Source organism: Salvelinus sp. IW2-2015, unplaced genomic scaffold (genome assembly GCF_002910315.2).
Source record: "Salvelinus sp. IW2-2015 unplaced genomic scaffold, ASM291031v2 Un_scaffold16356, whole genome shotgun sequence".
In the NCBI taxonomy this organism is placed as follows: Eukaryota; Metazoa; Chordata; class Actinopteri; order Salmoniformes; family Salmonidae; genus Salvelinus; species Salvelinus sp. IW2-2015.
In genome coordinates, this window is record NW_019957548.1 from 276669 (window position 1) to 295975 (window position 19307).

At 42.5% G+C, this 19307-nt stretch overlaps 1 protein-coding gene across 1 annotated transcript in view; it reads left to right on the plus strand.

The window, feature by feature from the left end:
• LOC112080517 (protein tyrosine phosphatase receptor type T) overlaps positions 1-19307 on the plus strand; it is a 265993-nt gene that overhangs the window by 202999 nt on the left and 43687 nt on the right. Inside the window, exon 15 of the mRNA XM_070442613.1 lies at positions 2085-2272. Coding sequence (XP_070298714.1) covers positions 2085-2272 — 188 coding nt within the window. The remainder of the gene's footprint in view (positions 1-2084; positions 2273-19307) is intronic.

The following is a 19307-nucleotide window of genomic DNA, read 5'->3' on the forward strand; positions in this document are numbered from 1 at the left end:
ATTGTGTGTATTTTTTTTAGAAACCTTTGAGCTATTTTAAAAGATGATGTCTGCGAAGTAATTGTTTCCACCACAACACATGGTAATACTGCTCGTCTGCTCACTCCCTGTGGCTTGTATTTACTAGGAGTGATATAGCGGTAATAGTCTTGCAAGATTACTCACATTTCATTATGTGGTAGCACACAATGTTTTGAATGGATTACACTTTTTCAAGCAGAGAATCACTTTAAGTGTGTAATTTTTTTGATAATTAAGATGCAAATAGGCACATTAATAAAACATGGGGTAATATTAACCTAACACATTTGCAATGGTACTTTAGGTATTTAATGCCTGTAATATTGAGAATTTCTCTGCCATTCAGCTCCCCATTCCTCCTCTTAATGGACTCATTAGAAGCAATAAACTACTTCAATCTCTCCAATCCTAATCTACGGAAGACTCAATTGCAAGAATGTCTTTCAATCCAATCGAATAGTGAAGCAAAGTGTCTCTTGGATTACCCATTTAACTTTGAGGTATCATCATTAATGATTGAGTAGCAGCGAGATAGAGGAAGGCCGTTGTCTAGCAACAGGGTTTGTGGAGAGTCAACTGTAAGAGTTTGAAGATCTCATGCTTTCAATATGATGAGTTTTTCTAGACATTCCAGAGAGCTAGAGAGATCTTCACTTACAGAATTATCCCAATGTTTGGGAGAACAACATTTCATGAAAACAAGAGATTTCGTTATATACTGTATATACAAAAGTATGTGTACAACCCTTAAAATTAGTGGATTCAGCTATTTCAGCCACACCCGTTGCTGACAGGTATTTAACATCGAGCACACAGCCATGCAATCGCCATAGACAAACATTGGCAGTAGAATGGCCTCACTGAAGAGCTCAGTGACATTGAACGTGGCACCGTCATAGCATGTCACTTTTCCAAGTTCATCAAATTTCTGAACCGGTCAACCGTAAGTGCTGTTTTTGTGAAATGGAAACGTTTGGGAGCAACAATGGTTCAGTCACGAAGTGGTAGGCCACACAAGCTCAGAAAGGGACCGCCGAGTGCTGAAGAGCGTAGTGTGTAAAAAATCGTCTGTCCTCGGTTGCAATACTCAGTACCGAGTTCCAAACTGCCACTGGGAGCAACGTCAGCACAATAACTTTTGTCAGGAGCTTAATGAAATGGGTTTCCATGGTCGAGCAGCCATGCCTAAGCCTAAGATCACCATGTGCGATGCCAAGCGTCGGCTGGAGTGGTGTATAGCTTGCCACCATTAGACTCTGGAGCAGTGGAAACATGTTCTCTGGAGTGATGAATCATCCTTCACCATCTGGCAGTCCGACGGATGAATCTGGATTTGGCGGATGCCAGGAGAACGCTACCTGCCCCATACCTAGTGCCAACTGTAAAATTTGGTGGAGGAGGAATAATGGTCTGGGACTATTTTTCATGGTTCGGGCTAGGCCCCTTAGTTCCAATGAAGGGAAATCTTAACGCTACAGCATACAATGCCATTCTAGACGATTCTGTGCTTCCAACTTTGTGGCAACAGTTTGGGGAAGGCCCTTTCCTGTTTCAGCATGACAATGCCCCCGTGCAAAAAGCGAGGTCCGTACAGAAATGTTTTGTCGAGATTGGTGTGGAAGAATTTGACTGGCCTGCACAGAGCCCTGACCTCAACCCCATCGAATACCTTTGGGATGATTTGGAATGCCGACTGCGAGCCAGGCTGAATCGCCCAACATCAGTCCCCTGACCTCACTAATGCTCTTGTGGCTGAATGGTAGCAAGTACCTGCAGCAATGTTCTAACATCTAGTGGAAAGCCTCCTCAGAAGAGTGGAGGCTGTTATATTAGCAAAGAGTGGACCAACTCCATATTAATGCCCGTGATTTTCTTTTGTGGGATGTTCGACGAGCAGGTGTCCACATACTTTTGGGCATGTAGTGTATACTAATGAATGTTCCACTGAATCATTCTAACAGAAAGATAGTTCACTATGCGGTTAAACACTTCCAAACCCAACACTTTCTCACGATGATGTCACAGAGTAAGTGGATACTGAGTGTTTTCTCCTTGGTCCACAGACAGCAGCCATAGTGAGATGGCCCAGCCATCGTTGACCATCCAGACATACCCATACGGGGGCTGTGAGTCAGTGGAGATGTCCTACCAGGCCGGCCAGTTCCAGCCGGCCATCCGTGTAGCCGACCTCCTCCAACATATTACCCAGATGAAGTGTGGCCAGGGATACGGCTTTAAGGAAGAGTATGAGGTAAGAATGGTTAGTACGGTTTCATCAACAGCATGTGTGGTTTTTGACAGGAAGTCGTGGCATTGTGGTCGCTAGACTGTCTCCCAGGAACTTGTAAGATAATAATGTTTTCAAGATAACTTTGATGTTCTATTCAAACGTCCAATATCGTCAGTTTCCTCTTTTACATGACATCTTCCATTTCGACCAGATATCATTATGTCCAGTTGCATTGCTTACTTTCTGCCTTGAAGGAATAATTTTGTTGTTTTAGATCTGTTTTAGTTTATTTGATTACAGCACATCTCTGTTTGAATGATATGATGAAATCTAATTTGCACTTCCCCTCTTTTTAATAAGGGAAACACACTGGTGGTGCACTTATCAAATATTTATTGAAAATCACATTTGAAAACATAATTAATATTGATAGTTTACCAAAACATATCAAAGACAATAAATTCTCAGATCTATAAAATGGATTTCCACCCCATCTATTGATCGATGTTTGAGTCGTCGTTCGAGTGTTTTTTCTCCACTAAATACCATCACTTTTTAATTGCATCCTAATTAAGTCCAGTAAAGTATTTTAATTTTATGTTTTTTTCTTAAAAGGTGGCACCAAAGTGGCACAAACGTTAAGTTAGGTAACTTTGGGCCTCCCAAGTGGCGCAGCGGTCTAAGGCACTGCATCGCAGTGCTTGAGGCATCACTACAGACCCTGGTTCGATCCCAGGCTGTGTCACAGCTGTCCGTGACCGGGAGACCCCTGAGGCGGTCTACAATTGTCTGGGTTAGGCTGGCTGGGATTTCCTTGTCCCATCGTGCTCTAGCAACTCCTTGTGGCGGGCTGGGCGCCTGCAAGCTGACTATGGTCGCCAGCTGGCTTGACAGGGTCATGTTTTGGAGAACGCATGGCTCTCGACCTTCTCCTCTCCCTAGTCCGTAGGGGAGTTGCAGCGATGGGACAAGACTGTAACTACCAATTGGATATCACGATACAACAAATAATGCCAACAGTCGTATTCCTAATGCCAAAACTCTCAATCAATTATTTGTCCTTTTAACCTGAGATTGGAAAGAATTTAACCCTCAATATTGCTGCAAGTTTGTGTTCTACTTTAGACTTACCTCTGGGTTCAGCCTTTTATTAACTCAAACGAGTCTGCAGACACCACCTGTGTTTTCTAAGCTTTATAGAAAAATACTCATGTAAAGCCTGTTTTTATCTAACAAACAAAGGATTCGGTAACACTTTATTTGGGTAGTCCATCTGTAGATATCAGTCACATTTCAACTAACTATCTACTAACCCTAAACTTAACCCTTTCCCTAACTTTAACCCTTACCCTAACCCTTATTCTAAACCTAACCGTAACCTTAGCAAACAATTGCTTATCTACAGATAGTTTGACAATCTGTAGAGCATCCACAGATGGACATTCCGGAATATCCGGACCAAGGATTATTTTTCCCTATTCAAATTGACAAAGGTCACTCAACACTATGCTATGTAGTCCTTTCATTAAAAAAGTCAGCCTTCCAGGAACACTATGCTGTAGGTCAGAGGCATAGGTAGAAATTGCTGTGTGGCTGGCCTGAGTAAAAGTGGCTGGCCCAACACTTTCCAGCAAAATAACAGCAAAAATACCCTGACATCAGTAGCGTCGTTGTGGTGCATTGAGAAGTGGGTATACTCTAATTTTGCCGAAACAGCCTGCCTGGCGAAAAATATGAGAAAATTACCTAAAATCATGGCAATGTGAAATGCATCCACCATGATATCTAGAATTAAAAAGTAGGCCTAGCCCTTTTTGCTGATATGTTTGGGGACCAGATAAATGCGGTCCCCAAACTCACTCACTTGAATCAGCAAACATAAACCTGGCCTACCAAGGCAGACATTTCTGATTTAGTCAGGAGACAATACAAACATCAAATACATTTTCATTTAAAACCAATTTTTATTTTCAGCCATCCTGATTGGGTGGGTCAGTGTTCAATCTGGCAGGGCCTCTGCCCGGCCTGGCCCTGCCGTGGCTTTGCCTCTGCTGTAGGTACTTGACTATTGTATCTAAACTCAGCAAAAAAAGATACATCCCTTTTTCAGGACTTTGTCTTTCAAAGATCATTCGTAAAAATCAAAATAACTTCACAGATCTTCATTGTAAAGGGTTTAAACACTGAATCCCATTCTTGTTCAATGAACCATTAACAATTAAGGAACATGCACCTGTGGAACGGTCGTTAAGACACTAACAGCTTACAGACGGTAGGCAATTAAGGTCACAGTTATGAAAACTTAGGACAGAGAGGACTTTCTACTGACTCTGAAAAACACCAATTGAAAGATGCCCAGGGTCATCTGCGCCAACGTGCCTTAGACATGCTGCAAGGAGGCATAAGGACTGCAGATGTGGCCAGGGCAATACATTGCAATGTCCGTACTGTGCCTAAGACAGCGCTACAGGGAGACAGGATGGACAGCTGATCGTCCTCACAGTGGCAGACCACGTGTAACAACACCTGCACAGGATCGGTACATCCAAACATCACACCTGCGGGACAGGTACAGGATGGCAACAACTGCCCGAGTTACACCAGGAACGCACAATCCCTCCATCACTGCTCAGACTGTCCACAATAGGCTGAGAGAGGCTGGACTGAGGCCTTGTAGGCATGTTGTAAGGCAGGTCCTCACCAGACATCACCAGCAACAACGTCGACTATGGGCACAAACCCACTGTCGCTGGACCAGACCGGACTGGCAAAAAGTGCATGGTTTTGTCTCACCAGGGGTGATGGTCGGATTTGCGTTTATCGTCGAAGGAATGAGCGTTACACAGAGGCCTGTACTCTGGAGCGGGATCGATTTTGAGGTGGAGTGTCCGTCATGGTCTGGGGCGGTGTGTCACAGCATCATCAGATTGCCTGCAATGACAACAAGCTCAATCGCAATGCTGTGCGTTACAGGGAAAACATCCTCCTCCTTCATGTGGTACCCTTCCAGCAGGCTCATCCTGACATGACCCTCCAGCATGACAATGCCACCAGCCATACTGCTCGTTCTGTGCGTGATTTCCTGCAAGACAGGAATGTCAGTGTTCTGCCATGGGCAGCAAAGAGCCCGGATGTTAATAATCCCATTTAGCACGTCTGGGACCTGTTGGATTGGAGGGTGAGGGCTAGGGCCATTCCCCCCAGAAATGTCCGGGAACTTGCAGGTGCCTTGGTGGAAGAGTGGGGTAACATCTCACAGCAAGAACTGGCAAATCTGGTGCAGTCCATGAGGAGGAGATGCACTGCACTACTTAATGCAGCTGGTGGCCACACCAGATACTGACTGTTACTTTTGATTTTGACCCCCCCCTTTGTTCAGGGACACATTATTCCATTTATGTTCATCACATGTCTGTGGAACTTGTTCAGTTTATGTCTCAGTTGTTGAATCTTATGTTCATACAAATATTTACACGTTAAGTTTGCTGAAAATAAACACAGTTGACAGTGAGAGGACATTTCTTTTTTTGCTGAGTTTAGTTCTATAGACACGTCTTACCATATAAGAGTAGGTCAATTTAGAGTTTCTTCCCCTTCTTGGTACATACGGGCAGAAGTTCATAGAGTAGAAAATGAAGAATGTTAGAGCTTTGTTCATGTCTGGTCAGTGGAGCGAACTGAAGGCTGTGAAGGTCCTATTCAACTTGGCTGTAGGCCTCCGGTAGCCTCCCTTTGCCTGGCTGTAAACATGAGATGCATTGCCTTTTCCTCTCGCTCACTGTGCCTGCACTGATAAAGCCAGCAATTGTGCCTCTTATTTAAAGGATCATCCATCACTGGGGACATTTTTATAACCCTTTTCTGTTATTCCTTCCCCCTCTAACCTGATTTGCCTCACAATTTCAGCCCCTATCCCATTGAAAATTAAGTTGGCACTTTACTCCATGCTTGCTTATGAAATATAAAGGTCGTGTTTTTTTCATACAGTCCATGGGGAAAGTCAAATTGTCACGCATTCCCAAACACGACTTGCGGTTGGTGGATCGTGACTGCGGTGATGTGAGAATATCTTAAGAGACATACATACATACGTCAGTGCTTTGTATTATGGTGAAGAAGGCCCCAACTCATTTCAAATGGTGCCCCTTACATGTCATACATTATGTTTTCATTTGTGTTCTGTCAGTGTGCTCTCCGTTTTGTGTTGAAGCTACAGTATGGTTTATGACTTGTTCAATGGCTGTGTGGGGGTGTGAACCTGTGGGTGTGAGAAGAGGAAAGGACCAAAGAGATAAGGAGAGAGAGAAAAGGGAGAGCGAAAGGAAGGAAGGGAGGGAGAAATGGAGATCTGGGGACTCTGATTAAAAGGCGATAGCGGCCACCTGTGTGCGTTTGTCAGCATAATCGGCCCATTACTCACATCCTGACAGATGCTTTGAGAGAGGGAGACAGCCCTCACTGGCGCACACACACACACACAGAGACGGCCCACAAAGTCAAACAGAGGAACGGATCACATAACAGAGGACATTTAGAGACACATGAAGAACAAGGAGCGGAATAATTTAATCAAAAGCATTTGGACATTTGGTTGCCTTCATAAAGGGACCCGACCTCATCGATAGCACACTGGTTTGAGATAAAGCCCTCTGCCCCCTTCTCTGTGTGTGACAGTGCATGCAAACAATGTCTGTATCACTAATGGCACCCTATTCTCATTATACTGCACTACTTTTAACCAAGGCACTTAGGGGCTCTGGTCAAAAGTAGTGCACTTTAAAGTGAATAGGGTGCTATTTGGGATTCAGCCAACAACTCACGTGTCAGTGCCAACAGCTCACATACAGTTGAAGTCGGAAGTTTACGTACACTTAGGTTGGAGTCATTAAAACTCGTTTTTCAACCACCACAAATTTCTTGTTAATTAACAAACTACAGTTTTGGCAAGTCGGTTAGGACGTCTACTTTGTGCATGACACAAGTAATTTTTCCAACAATTGTTTACAGACAGATTATTTCACTTATAATGCACCGTATCACAATTCCAGTGGGTCAGAAGTTCACATACACTAAGTTGACTGTGCCTTTAAACAGTTTGGAAAATTCCAGAAAATGATGTCATGCCTTTAGAAGATTCTGATAAGCTAATTGACATCATTTGAGTCAATTGGAGGTGTACCTGTGGATCTATTTCAAGGCCTACCTTCAAACTCAGTGCCTCTTTGCTTGACATCATGGGAAAATCAAAAGAAATCAGCCAAGACCTCAGAAAAAAATTGTAGTCCTCCACAAGTCTGGTTCATCCTTGGGAGCAATTTCCAAACGCCTGAAGGTACCACATTCATCTGTACAAACAATAGTACGCACGTATAAACAGCATGGGACCACGCAACCGTCATACCGCTCAGGAAGGAGATGCGTTCTGTCGCCTAGAGATGAATGTACTTTGGTGCGAAAGTGCAAATCAATCCCAGAACAACAGCAAAAAGGACCTTGTGAAGATGCTGGAGGAAACAGGTACAAAAGGATCTATATCCAGTAAAAATCGACATAACCTAAAAGGCCACTCAGCAAGGAAGAAGCCACTGCTCCAAAATCGCCATATAAAAACCGGACTACGGTTTGCAACTGCACATGGGGACAAAGATCGTACTTTTTGGAGAAATGTCCTCTGGTCTGATGAAACAATAATATAACTGTTTGGCCATAATGACCATCGTTATGTTTGGAGGAAAAAGCGGGGGGCTTGCAAGCCGAAGAACACCATCCCAACCATGAAGCACGGGGGTGGCAGCATCATGTTGTGGGGGTGCTTTGCTGCAGGAGGGACTGGTGCACTTCACAAAATAGATGGCATCATGAGGGAGGAAAATTATTTAGATATATTGAAGCAACATCTCGAGACATCAGTCAGGAAGTTAAAGCTTGGTCGCAAATGGGTCTTCCAAATGGACAATGACCCCAAGCATACTTCCAAAGTTGTGGCAAAATGGCTTAAGGACAACAAAGTCAAGGTATTGGAGTGGCCATTACATAGCCCTGACCTGAATCCTATAGAAAATTTGTGGTCAGAACTGAAAAAGCATGTGTGAGCAAGAAGGCCTTACAAACCTGACTCAGTTACACCAGCTCTGTCAGGAGGATTGGGCCAAAATTCACCCAACTTATTGAGGGAAGCTTGTGGAAGGCAACCTGAAAAGTTTGACCCAAGTTAAACAATTTAAAGGCAATCCTACCAAATACTAATTGAGTGTATGTAAACTTCTGACCCGCTGAGAATGTGATGAAAGAAATAAAGGCTGAATTAAATAATTCTCGCTACTTTTATTCTAACATTTCACATTCTTAAAATAAAGTGGTGATCCTAACTGACCTAAGACAGGGAATTCTTCCTAGGATTAAAGGTCAGGAATTGTGAAAAACTGAGTTTAATGTATTTGGCTAAGGTGTATGTAAACTTCCGACTTAAACTGTATGTTAATGCAGCGTGTCATCAGTTCATTTATCTTTTTAAATATGGAAAAAGACAATGCGACCTCATCCCAGGCTGCGTCTCAAAACGCAGCCCATTCCCTATATAGTGCAGGGCCCATCGAGCTTTGGTCAAAAGTAATGCACTATATAGGGAATAGGGTGCCATTTTGGATGCTAACCCAAAACAAGGGCTGGTTAATGGCCCCAGAGTAATAGGCATCTGTGGATAAACACAATGTCATGGAGTACCCACTCACTGGAACAAGTGGAAGAACTGCATAAATGCGTTAGCATCTAGGAGCAACCAACCTCTGTCTTTTAATGTAAACTTTGCAAAGGTTTGGTTCAAGTGTAATGCTATGAACATGATCCTTTGTCTTTGTGTGTGCGTATGTGTTGTCTATGTCCGGACATGTGTGATAATGATGATGATGATGAGGCTGCAGGTGAAACAATGCTTCCTCTAGGGATGTTCTGCCTGTCTACATTTCTCTGCGTACAGGGACCCTCTCTCCCTCCCACACCCCTGCCTCTATCTCATCATCGCCTCACCACCGTCTACCAGGGGATGAGAGTGTGGGAGTTCTCCCTCTTCTCTAGCTTTTCTCTTATTCTTTTTAAAGAATATTAATAGGTGAAAATAAAAAGACCGATTGTAGATGAAAGGGATTCCATTTAGGACGTTTTCTTTTTGAAGAGAGCATCAATCCCCCCTTCCCCAAACACAAACTAAAAGGGAAGTTGAACGTTTCCCCGCAGGGGGCCACAGAGCCCCATCCAATTATTCACCTCACTCCCACTCGCTCTCATTACCGGATGGGAAACGATGAATGGATAAACACTAGCCAGAGTGAGCCATGGGACTGCAAAACACTGGCGTACAGGCCTGGGTCATGTTCATTAGGGCATGCAGCAGAAAAACAAGCATTACTGAAGTCCAGGTAGCGAGGGACCATGTTTCGGTCTGTTTTATTTCGTTTGGTGCCTAAATGAACATGGCACTGATATCTTAGTTTCTAAACATTCAATCACATTATTACATGAGTGATGGATTTGGAGTTGATTGATTGATTTATCTGACAGTTAAAAAAAATACAAATATACACATTTTAAAAAGTTGACAGTGATATTAAAGTAAATGACTTACTTCCATTGTGGTACAGACATAGATACATTTCATAGATACAGACATGAACATGATTCTATGGTTGTCATCAGCCATCTTTTGACATGAGTTTTAAAATAAGTTTTGGTAGGTATAGCTTTAAGTTTTTGTGGTAGTTTGATCCACTCAACAGCGTTGGTATATAGAAAGGTGTTCTTACCGGATAGACACTTAAATTTGAACCAGTCAATATTAGTCTCAAATAATTGGATAGATATCTGGGGGCTGAGTCAGTAATAATTCTGTGGACCAGACCAAGATGAATTAATACAACCCTTTTTTCTCTACAGATAAGCCAGCCTAGCTGTAAAGGAATATGAGCTCGAGACTATTTGGTTGGATTCCATTGTTTTATACATATTTGCCTCATTCATTCATTTCTATTTCAATAATTTCCTAATTTGGATTGAATCCTGAACCCATACCCATGGCTAAAAAAGTATAGCTTGTATGCATACTGTATCTACACAACCGACCTGAACTACTCTGCACACAGTTAGAGCTTGAATGAAAGGAAAACCTTGACTGGCTGAATGTTCTTGAACAAGCATCCGCCTCTTTGTATTATTGTCAGTTTTGAACAGAGGGAATCACAAAAGCCGAGCTGTAACCAGGAGGTCTTTTTATTCCAGGAGTGGGAAAGCAGCACTCTCTTTTCTCTCTCTCTCGCACTGTCTGTGTCTGGAGGGGTGCAGTACTGAGCCATTTGTTTGTATCTATAACTTTTTACATTCTCTGCCTTTGATCCCAGTGTCTGTGTGCTCTCGTCTGACTTCCGCTGTGAACGCTATTATCTGATAAGGGAGGCCACGAAATTTGTCCTTGCTTTGTTCCCACTGTGTCCCCACTGTTTCTTTCAAGGGGGTGATTGCTGTCAGCCCGCCAACACACACAAACTAACTGCTTTAATCCATGGTGAGCCCAAGCACAGGAACCTATCTGATCAATTTAAATGGTCAATTAGCCACATAGTGATTATGGGGCACAGTGTTTTGTCTTCTACATCCTATTGGATGTAGTTTAATTGCTATCTCTTCTCCCCTTCTCTCTCATTTGCATTCTCTTCCTTTCCCTCTTACTCTTTCTCCCTCCCATTTTTCTCTGTTTCTCTTTTGGCGCTCCTCACTTTGGCCTTACTGCGATCTACCCTTCAATTGTAGGTGGCAGTCAGATTTAGGTTGCATGCCAAAAGGCTCTGCTTGCCTTTGTAAAACCATAGACTTCCTGTGTTGATTAACAGCAAATCATTTTTAACCAGCTATTATGGTGAAATCCAGGTTAAGCACACATTCAAACTGCCACAAATCCATCTATTTATTCATCTATTTTTTTAACAGTAACATATGCTGTCGGGACTTAGGGAATGCCATAGGTCTTGTTCCATGCAAAGCTCTTTCTTAAATCTGTTGTATATATGAGAAACGTCCAGAAGTATATAGAGAAACAGAAAGCTATGAGAATGTACCCATCAATCATCCTCGGTCTGCCAGTGCAGACCAGAGTGGTGTGGAACTGAGCTAGTGTTGGGGAGTAGCTCTATTTTACGCTCAATAAGGAGACCGATGTGCCATGATGGAGTAGAGGTCTCAGGGTCTTCACAGCTGCAAGCGTTATTACAGAGGGTAGAGAGAGCGCCGTTTATGCCATGGCCAAACCAGACAGAGATGGGCAATAGGATATTACAGCTCTAACAGGAAGTAAACATAGGGAGTGGATTGGAGACTTCCCTGTGAAAGCATTCACCTTTAACCTTAATAATAAACTCCCTGTTTGGGGGATAGACAGCAAATCCATTTTCCAATTGACTGGGCGACGAGGAATCAACATCGGGTAAATGGGTTAAACTGTATGTTGTCTGCAAGTGAAAGCTGTGCAAATGAAAGCTTGTTGTATCGGCATCTTAGCACAGATATCCGTTAATGGACGCTAAAGGACAATTTGGAATAAATTAGGCGGGAGTGACAGATTTGCCCCTGTGATCTTTATACAGGAATGCAAAAATAGCACAGAGTCCATATGGCCTCCCTTGTGCAGCCTGTTAACCAGACAAACACTCTCTTCTTAGCACATTTTTGCTGTCAAGTGTGCCACATTGTCATGTTCTCTGTACAGTTGAGATTATCCAGAGAAGGACAAACAACTCCATTTAAGTCCCATTACACCATGGGATATCATGTGCTCATGTATTTATTGGAGTCTTTCTGACAGACTGTATATTTGAATATTCATCCTTGTCAATGTCTCAGTCAGTTAGAAACATAAATATATATATATATATATACACTGCTCAAAAAAATAAAGGGAACACTTAAACAACACAATGTAACTCCAAGTCAATCACACTTCTGTGAAATCAAACTGTCCACTTAGGAAGCAACACTGACAATAAATTTCACATGCTGTTGTGCAAATGGAATAGACAAAAGGTGGAAATTATAGGCAATTAGCAAGACACCCCCAAAAAAGGAGTGATTCTGCAGGTGGTGACCACAAAACCCTCGTAGGCGTCTTTTTTTTTTTTTTTCTTTTCTTTTTCTTTTTCTGTTTTTCCCAGGTCGCGGGTGGTGCAGTTGCAATACCAGACGGTGATACAACCAGTCAGGACCCAGAGTATGTCAGCGGAGCTGGAGCAGAGTGTGCCCAATTTGACTGGAGCTTCGGAGCGGAATTCCCAAAATGCTGGAGCGTCTGCCTTGTCGCCCGCTCCAATTTCACTCCAGTATCACTCACTTCACGAGCTCAGGGCATGCCGACCCCAGGATGCATTTGTAGTCTACTTGTTGCTGCTATAGCTCCTTGCTTTAGCTACTGTCATGGAGTTCACTAAATATTTTATAAAGAAACACACAGGTGCTAAAATCAAGGTGACTTACAACGATGAGAACCAAGAGCAAGAGAGGGAGTGGGGTGATGTAGTGTATTTGTTTGTTTTTATCTATTGTTTCTTTGTATTGGGAAAGAATGCCTTTACTGAAAAGCTATTTCGATGCGTTTATACTACTGTTGGCCAGTAGGGGGCAGTAAGACCTGTTTTCTTTGCACTGGGACTATATGCGATCCTGCACCTGTGTGTTCTCATAATTGAGAGAACCTTTCAAAGAGAAGCCATGTTCTCCTGTTTCATTATTTATCCTGTATTACAGGTCAGTAAAAGTGTGAAAATACACTGAATACCACAATATAGTTGTGTAACTTGCCTGTTGAAGTGAATGTAATGGTTTTGAACAACATAGTAATTATATAACTTCATACTAGACAGAAAACGCATGTTGAGTGTAAAATGAAATGGGCGGTGCATTCCTTTGATCTAGAAAAAAATGAATTGTTAACTCCTGAACATTTTTTATTTTTGAAAAAGACACTCCTGACAATAATTTTATGTTGTAACTGTGATGTTTAAGAACGTTGTAATTGTTGTACTGTAAATGTTAGATAACCTCCGGATAGCTATTAGCTGGCTCCGGTTAGCGGTTTGTTAGCTCCGGTCAGTTGGTTGCTGGCTTCGGTTTGCGCTATTGCTAGCTTGTTCAGTCATGATCCAATAATAAGCATTAATGCCATTTGCAATAGTCTTGTCTTTCTATTAGCCCATCTTTCACTGGGTATATGTATTTTGAGCATGGGTAATAACATAACTAAGTTATACCAGTCTTTAAAGGATTTTCATTGTTTAGAGTCTATGGGGCTATAGTTGGCAACAGTCAACGACATACAGTACCAGTCAAAGTTTGCACACAAGTACTCATTTCAAGGGTTATTTTTTATTTTTACTATTTTCTACATTTTTAGAATAATAGTGAAGACATCAAACTATGAATAAACATATGGAATCATGTAGTAACTTTTTTTTGTTTTTATTTTTTTTATTTTTTACAAATCAAAATATATTTACATTTGAGATTCTTCAAAGTAGCCACCATTTGCCTTGATGACAGCTTTGCACACTCTTGGGATTCTCAACCAGCTTCATGAGGTAGTCACCTGGAATGCATTTCAATTAACAGGTGTGCCTTGTTAAAAAGTTAATTTGTGGAATTTCTTTCCTTCTGGCGTTTGAGCCAATCAGTTGTGTTGTGACAAGGTAGGGTGGTATACAGAAGATAGACCTATTTGTAAAAGACCAAGTCCATATTATGGCAAGAACAGCTCAAATAAGCAAAGAGAAATGACAGTCCATCACAGATGATCTTCCTCATGTGTGGTTCCCACCGTGAAGCATTGAGGAGTTGTGATGGTGTGGGGATGCTTTGCTGGTGACACTGTCGGTGATTTATTTAGAATTCAAGTCACACTTAACCAGCATGGCTACCACAGCATTCTGCAGGAAATACCCAATCCCCATCTGGTTTGCGCTTAGTGGGACTATCATTTTGTTTTCAACAGGACAATGACCCAACACAAACTACATGCTGTGTAAGGGCTATTGTTACCAAGGAGAGGGATGGATGCTGCATCAGATGACCTGGCCTCCACAATCACCCGATCTCAGCCCAATTGCGATGGTTTGTGATGAGTCAGACCACAGAGTGAAGGAAAAGCAGCCAACAAGTGCTCAGCATATGTGGGAACTCCTTTAAGACTGTTGGAAAAGCATCCAGGGGAAGCTGGTTGAGAGAATGCCAAGAGTGTGCAAAGCTGTAACTATTTTGCATACTAATTTACATGATTCCAAATGTGTTTATTTCATAGTGTTTGATGTCTTTACTAGGTGGTCATCCAAGTATTTTTACTTAAGTACTTTACACTACTAGATCAGATGTACATAAAGAGCCGATTCGAAGTTGAAGCAGAATGGAGGTTAGTAACTAACGATCTGATGTTCAAAAGTTTTTGATGATCATAAGAAATATAAAGGATAGATTCGCGCAATCAAAGTAAAGATAAACACCAAAATAATCACAAAATAGCAAAGTTGGGTCGGAGCTTTTAAGATTTGCAGCCATACACAGTACGGTACATCATAGTGGGTTCCTTTAAATAAGAATGTTTTAATACATTTGTCAATCATATATATTTGTAGCGCTTAAGCATGAATTACATCCTATTAATAATAATAATAATAATTCGTAATTATACCCAATTACATCATATAGTTGTTAACACCCAGCATTTAATAACCTCACTGAATTGGAGCCTGTTTGTCTTGTGGAAATGTTAATCAATGCTTCCTTAGAGTTTATTTTCTTCACATCAATGCCAGGTGCAAAAAAAGCACCAGTAAACATTGGGGAAGTAGAGAGTCGAGCGAATGCTAATCGTCAGTCTTTGGTCAATACATCAAGGGATTTCTACGGCAACGACTTCAAGAGAACCTCTGAAGATACTTCAACGTTACGTGCCGGGAATTAAATGGCAGTTAAGATATGAGCGACTTCCAAAGAGCTTGCGCTTTGACAGACGTGCACACATATGCAGCCCAACTTGAACTGAATCGACTACCGGTGAGCCTCCAGAGTGGCAGTTACCTCTTTTTTTTTATGGAAATGAACTGGGATACTTATCATTCCGGGAGCACTCCTTCACAACACACCTTCTGAAGGTGTTACGAATGATTTCCAAACACAAGCTGACTCTAGTGAGTGACAGTTTGTGTAATAAAGCGCACAACCGTCATAACTCAGTGGGGGTTGTGTTGTTGCCTCAGTCAATGGCAATGGTGCAGTATTGGTTCATGTCTGAATCAGATTGCATCAGCCAAAGCCTTCTCGATTACTTTCTCTGGAAAGAGAGGATATCATTGTAATGACCAGGAATATCAAATTGATGTTGATTCTTTACCCTTCAATGTGAAAATACTATTTTCTTGACAGCTAAACATATTTGCTCCCTCTAGTTTCTTGTAAACCAAAGTTCTATTTACTTGAGAAATCAATAATCATATGCAATATACCAAAAAAGTTACAGGCCTACTGTATGTGATGACAACGGTCTGCCTGACAGTGATTTTCCTTCAACTTCATTTCAAAGGGTGTCCCATACATTGACCCAACTGCCAACATGATGTGGAGATGTGGTCCTCTCTGAAAACACCTACTAGCGATAGCAACCAGTACTCCATTGCAATTAAATATAAACCACAGAGTGAATGAAAAGAAGCCAACAATGCTCAGTACAAGTGGGAACTCCAAGAGTGTTGGAAAAGCATTCCAGGTGAAGCTGGTTGAGGGAATGCCAAGGGTGTGCAAAGCTGATAAGTCTGCCAGAGCGTTTTACTGTATGTACTCAGCTTTAATAACTCCCCAAACAAATGACACTGCAGCAAGGGAATTCCTGAAAAGAGGATAAAGACAATTTAAAGAACAGAAAGGAATCTAAAAGATTTGTGTTTTGAGTGGTTCCGGTGGGCAGCTCTGCTTTACAGGATCGCCACCGATTCCCTCAGTCTCTCTGATATGTAAATGTTGCCAATAACTCAGTTTATTTTGGTAGCAATGTCTACTGAATTATAAATGACCATATGGGATGCTTTATGTTTACACAGTGTGTGTGTGGGGGGGGGGGGGGGGGGGGGCAAAGAAGAGATGTAATTGAAAAGTGCTTCCCTTTCCAGATCAGATAACAATCTGTTACACAGTGACTGTTCAAGTTCGCAGAGTGAAACTTTCTAAAAAAGCATTTTTGGGTCAACAATTAACTGTCGATCGCTCTTTGGCAGACTTATGTTAAATTGAAGATACCCACTGTACTTCTGTGGTTTTTCAAAACTTTAATGAAGAGCATGCAGTAAGATAGACAGTTTCCATTACCAAGCCCATGTAATTAAAAATGTTTTGACTAACAGCAAATGTATCATAATTCCTGTTGGCTATCAGCATGTGACAGGCTTTTTCATTTTAGAGCAATGTTTTATTTAAAAGCCTTGATTTGTAGGAAGTGTCTCGCAGTGACATCCTAAACCCTTAATAAAAAAGTATTATGTCCTAGGGACAATGTGGCTTTTCTTGTATCACATTAATTGGGGCCTTGGTTCTCTAACAATATGACAGTGTCGACAGCCTCGTAGACTCCACTGTTTTCAAAGTCTGCGGCATAATTACAACAACCTTAAACGGTTGCAAATGTCTTCTCTTATGAGAGAAGATTTAAACCATTTCAAAGGAGTAGAACATGTCTAGCTCAAGTCTACTATGAGTACAGGAGACTCCTGAGCTCTGAAAAGACTTGCGCAAATACACCAAACGCACTTGTCTAGCTCAGTATCTGTACCACTTCAGTACTCACAAGCGATGATGTTGCCGTATCGGTTCTTGTTGCGGTTGTCATCCTTCTTGGCGGTCTCCCATGGGCCGCCTGTCTTCGGTCAGGCCCTGAAATCACATCACACACACTATTCAAACATTGCTGCAGGCCAGTGTGCACACACACACACACACACACACACACCACACACACACACACACACCACACACACACACACACACACACACACACACACACACACACACACACACACACACAACACACACACACACACACCACACACACACACACACACACACACACACACACACACACCACACACACACACACACAGTGAAAATATCAACCTTGCAGTTAAAATAATCTACTTGAGTACATACAGGAAAACCATACTATAGCATTAACCAAACATTGGTGGCACAAGTAAGCAAAAGGTCCATGAAATGTTAAACAATGATTACTGACATAACTTTTTATGATGCAGTGAATATGTATCATAAGATGAAAATGTTACAAAGTGTTAGAAGACAGAAAGTCATAAACATGAAAGGTGCCATTCTTCCAGCCACAAACTATTTATCGGTTTGAAATCTTTTGATTTGTTGACTCAAAGAACTGAAAAGAGTCTCGCTCACCATATATTGCTCACTTTTCACTAATGGGCCCTGTTAGGACTCGCCTGCTAACCATTTTGGATTCTGAATACCTCACGATTAGGCATATACAGTACCAGTCAAAAGTTTTAGAACACCTACTCATTCAAGGGGTTTTCTTTATTTTTACTATTTTCTACATTGTAGATAATAGTGAAGACATCACAATGTGGAAATAACATATGGAAATCATGTTAACCAAAAAAGTGTTAAACAAATCAAAATATATATACACTGCTCAAAAAAATAAAGGGAACACTTAAACAACACAATGTAACTCCAAGTCAATCACACTTCTTGAAATCAAACTGTCCACTTAGGAAGCAACACGTGACAATAATTTCACATGCTGTTGTGCAAATGGAATAGACAAAAGGTGGAAATTATAGGCAATTAGCAAGACACCCCCAAAAAAGGAGTGATTCTGCAGGTGGTGACCACAAACAACTTCTCAGTTCCTATGCTTCCTGGCTGATGTTTTGTCACTTTTGAATGCTGACGGTGCTCTCACTCTAGTGGTAGCATGAGACGGAGTCTACAACCCACACAAGTGGCTCAGGTAGTGCAGTTCATCCAGGATGGCACATCAATGCGAGCTGTGGCAAAAAGGTTTGCTGTGTCTGTCAGCGTAGTGTCAGAGCATGGAGGCGCTACCAGGAGACAGGCCAGTACATCAATGGAGGCCGTAGGAGGGCAACAACCCAGCAGCAGGACCGCTACCTCCCCTTTGTGCAAGGAGGTGCACTGCCAGAGCCCTGCAAAATGCCTCCAGCAGGCCACAAATGTGCATGTGTCAGCATATGGTCTCACAAAGGGTCTGAGGATCTCATCTCGGTACCTAATGGCAGTCAGGCTACCTCTGGCGAGCACATGGAGGCCTGTGCGGCCCACAAAGAAATGCCACCCCACACCAGACTGACCCACCTCCAAACCGGTCATGCTGGAGGATGTTGCAGGCAGCAGAATCGTTCTCCAGCGCGTCTCCAGACTCTGTCACGTCTGTCACATGGCTCATGCGTCACATGTGCTCATGTTTCAGTGTGAACCTGCTGTCATAGTATGACAGCAGCGGCGCTAGTGGCGAATTTGCCAATCTTGGTGTTCTCTGGCAAATGCCAAACGTCCTGCACGGTGCTGGGCTGTAAGCACAACCCCACCTGTGGACGTCGGGCCCTCATACCACCCTCATGGAGTCTGTTTCTGACCGTTTGAGCAGACACATGCACATTTGTGCCTGCTGGAGGTCATTTGCAGGGCTCTGGCAGTGCACCTCCTTGCACAAAGGCGGGAGTAGCAGTCCTGCTGCTGGGTTGTTGCCCTCCTACGGCCTCCTGATGTACTGGCCTGTCTCCTGGTAGCCCTCCATGCTCTGTACACTACGCTGACAGACACAGCAAACCTTTTTGCCACAGCTCGCATTGATGTGTCATCCTGGATGAACTGCACTACCTGAGCCACTTGTGTGGTTGTAGACTCCGTCTCATGCTACCACTAGAGTGAGAGCACCGTCAGCATTCAAAAGTGACCAAAACATCAGCCAGGAAGCATAGGACTGCGAGTTTGT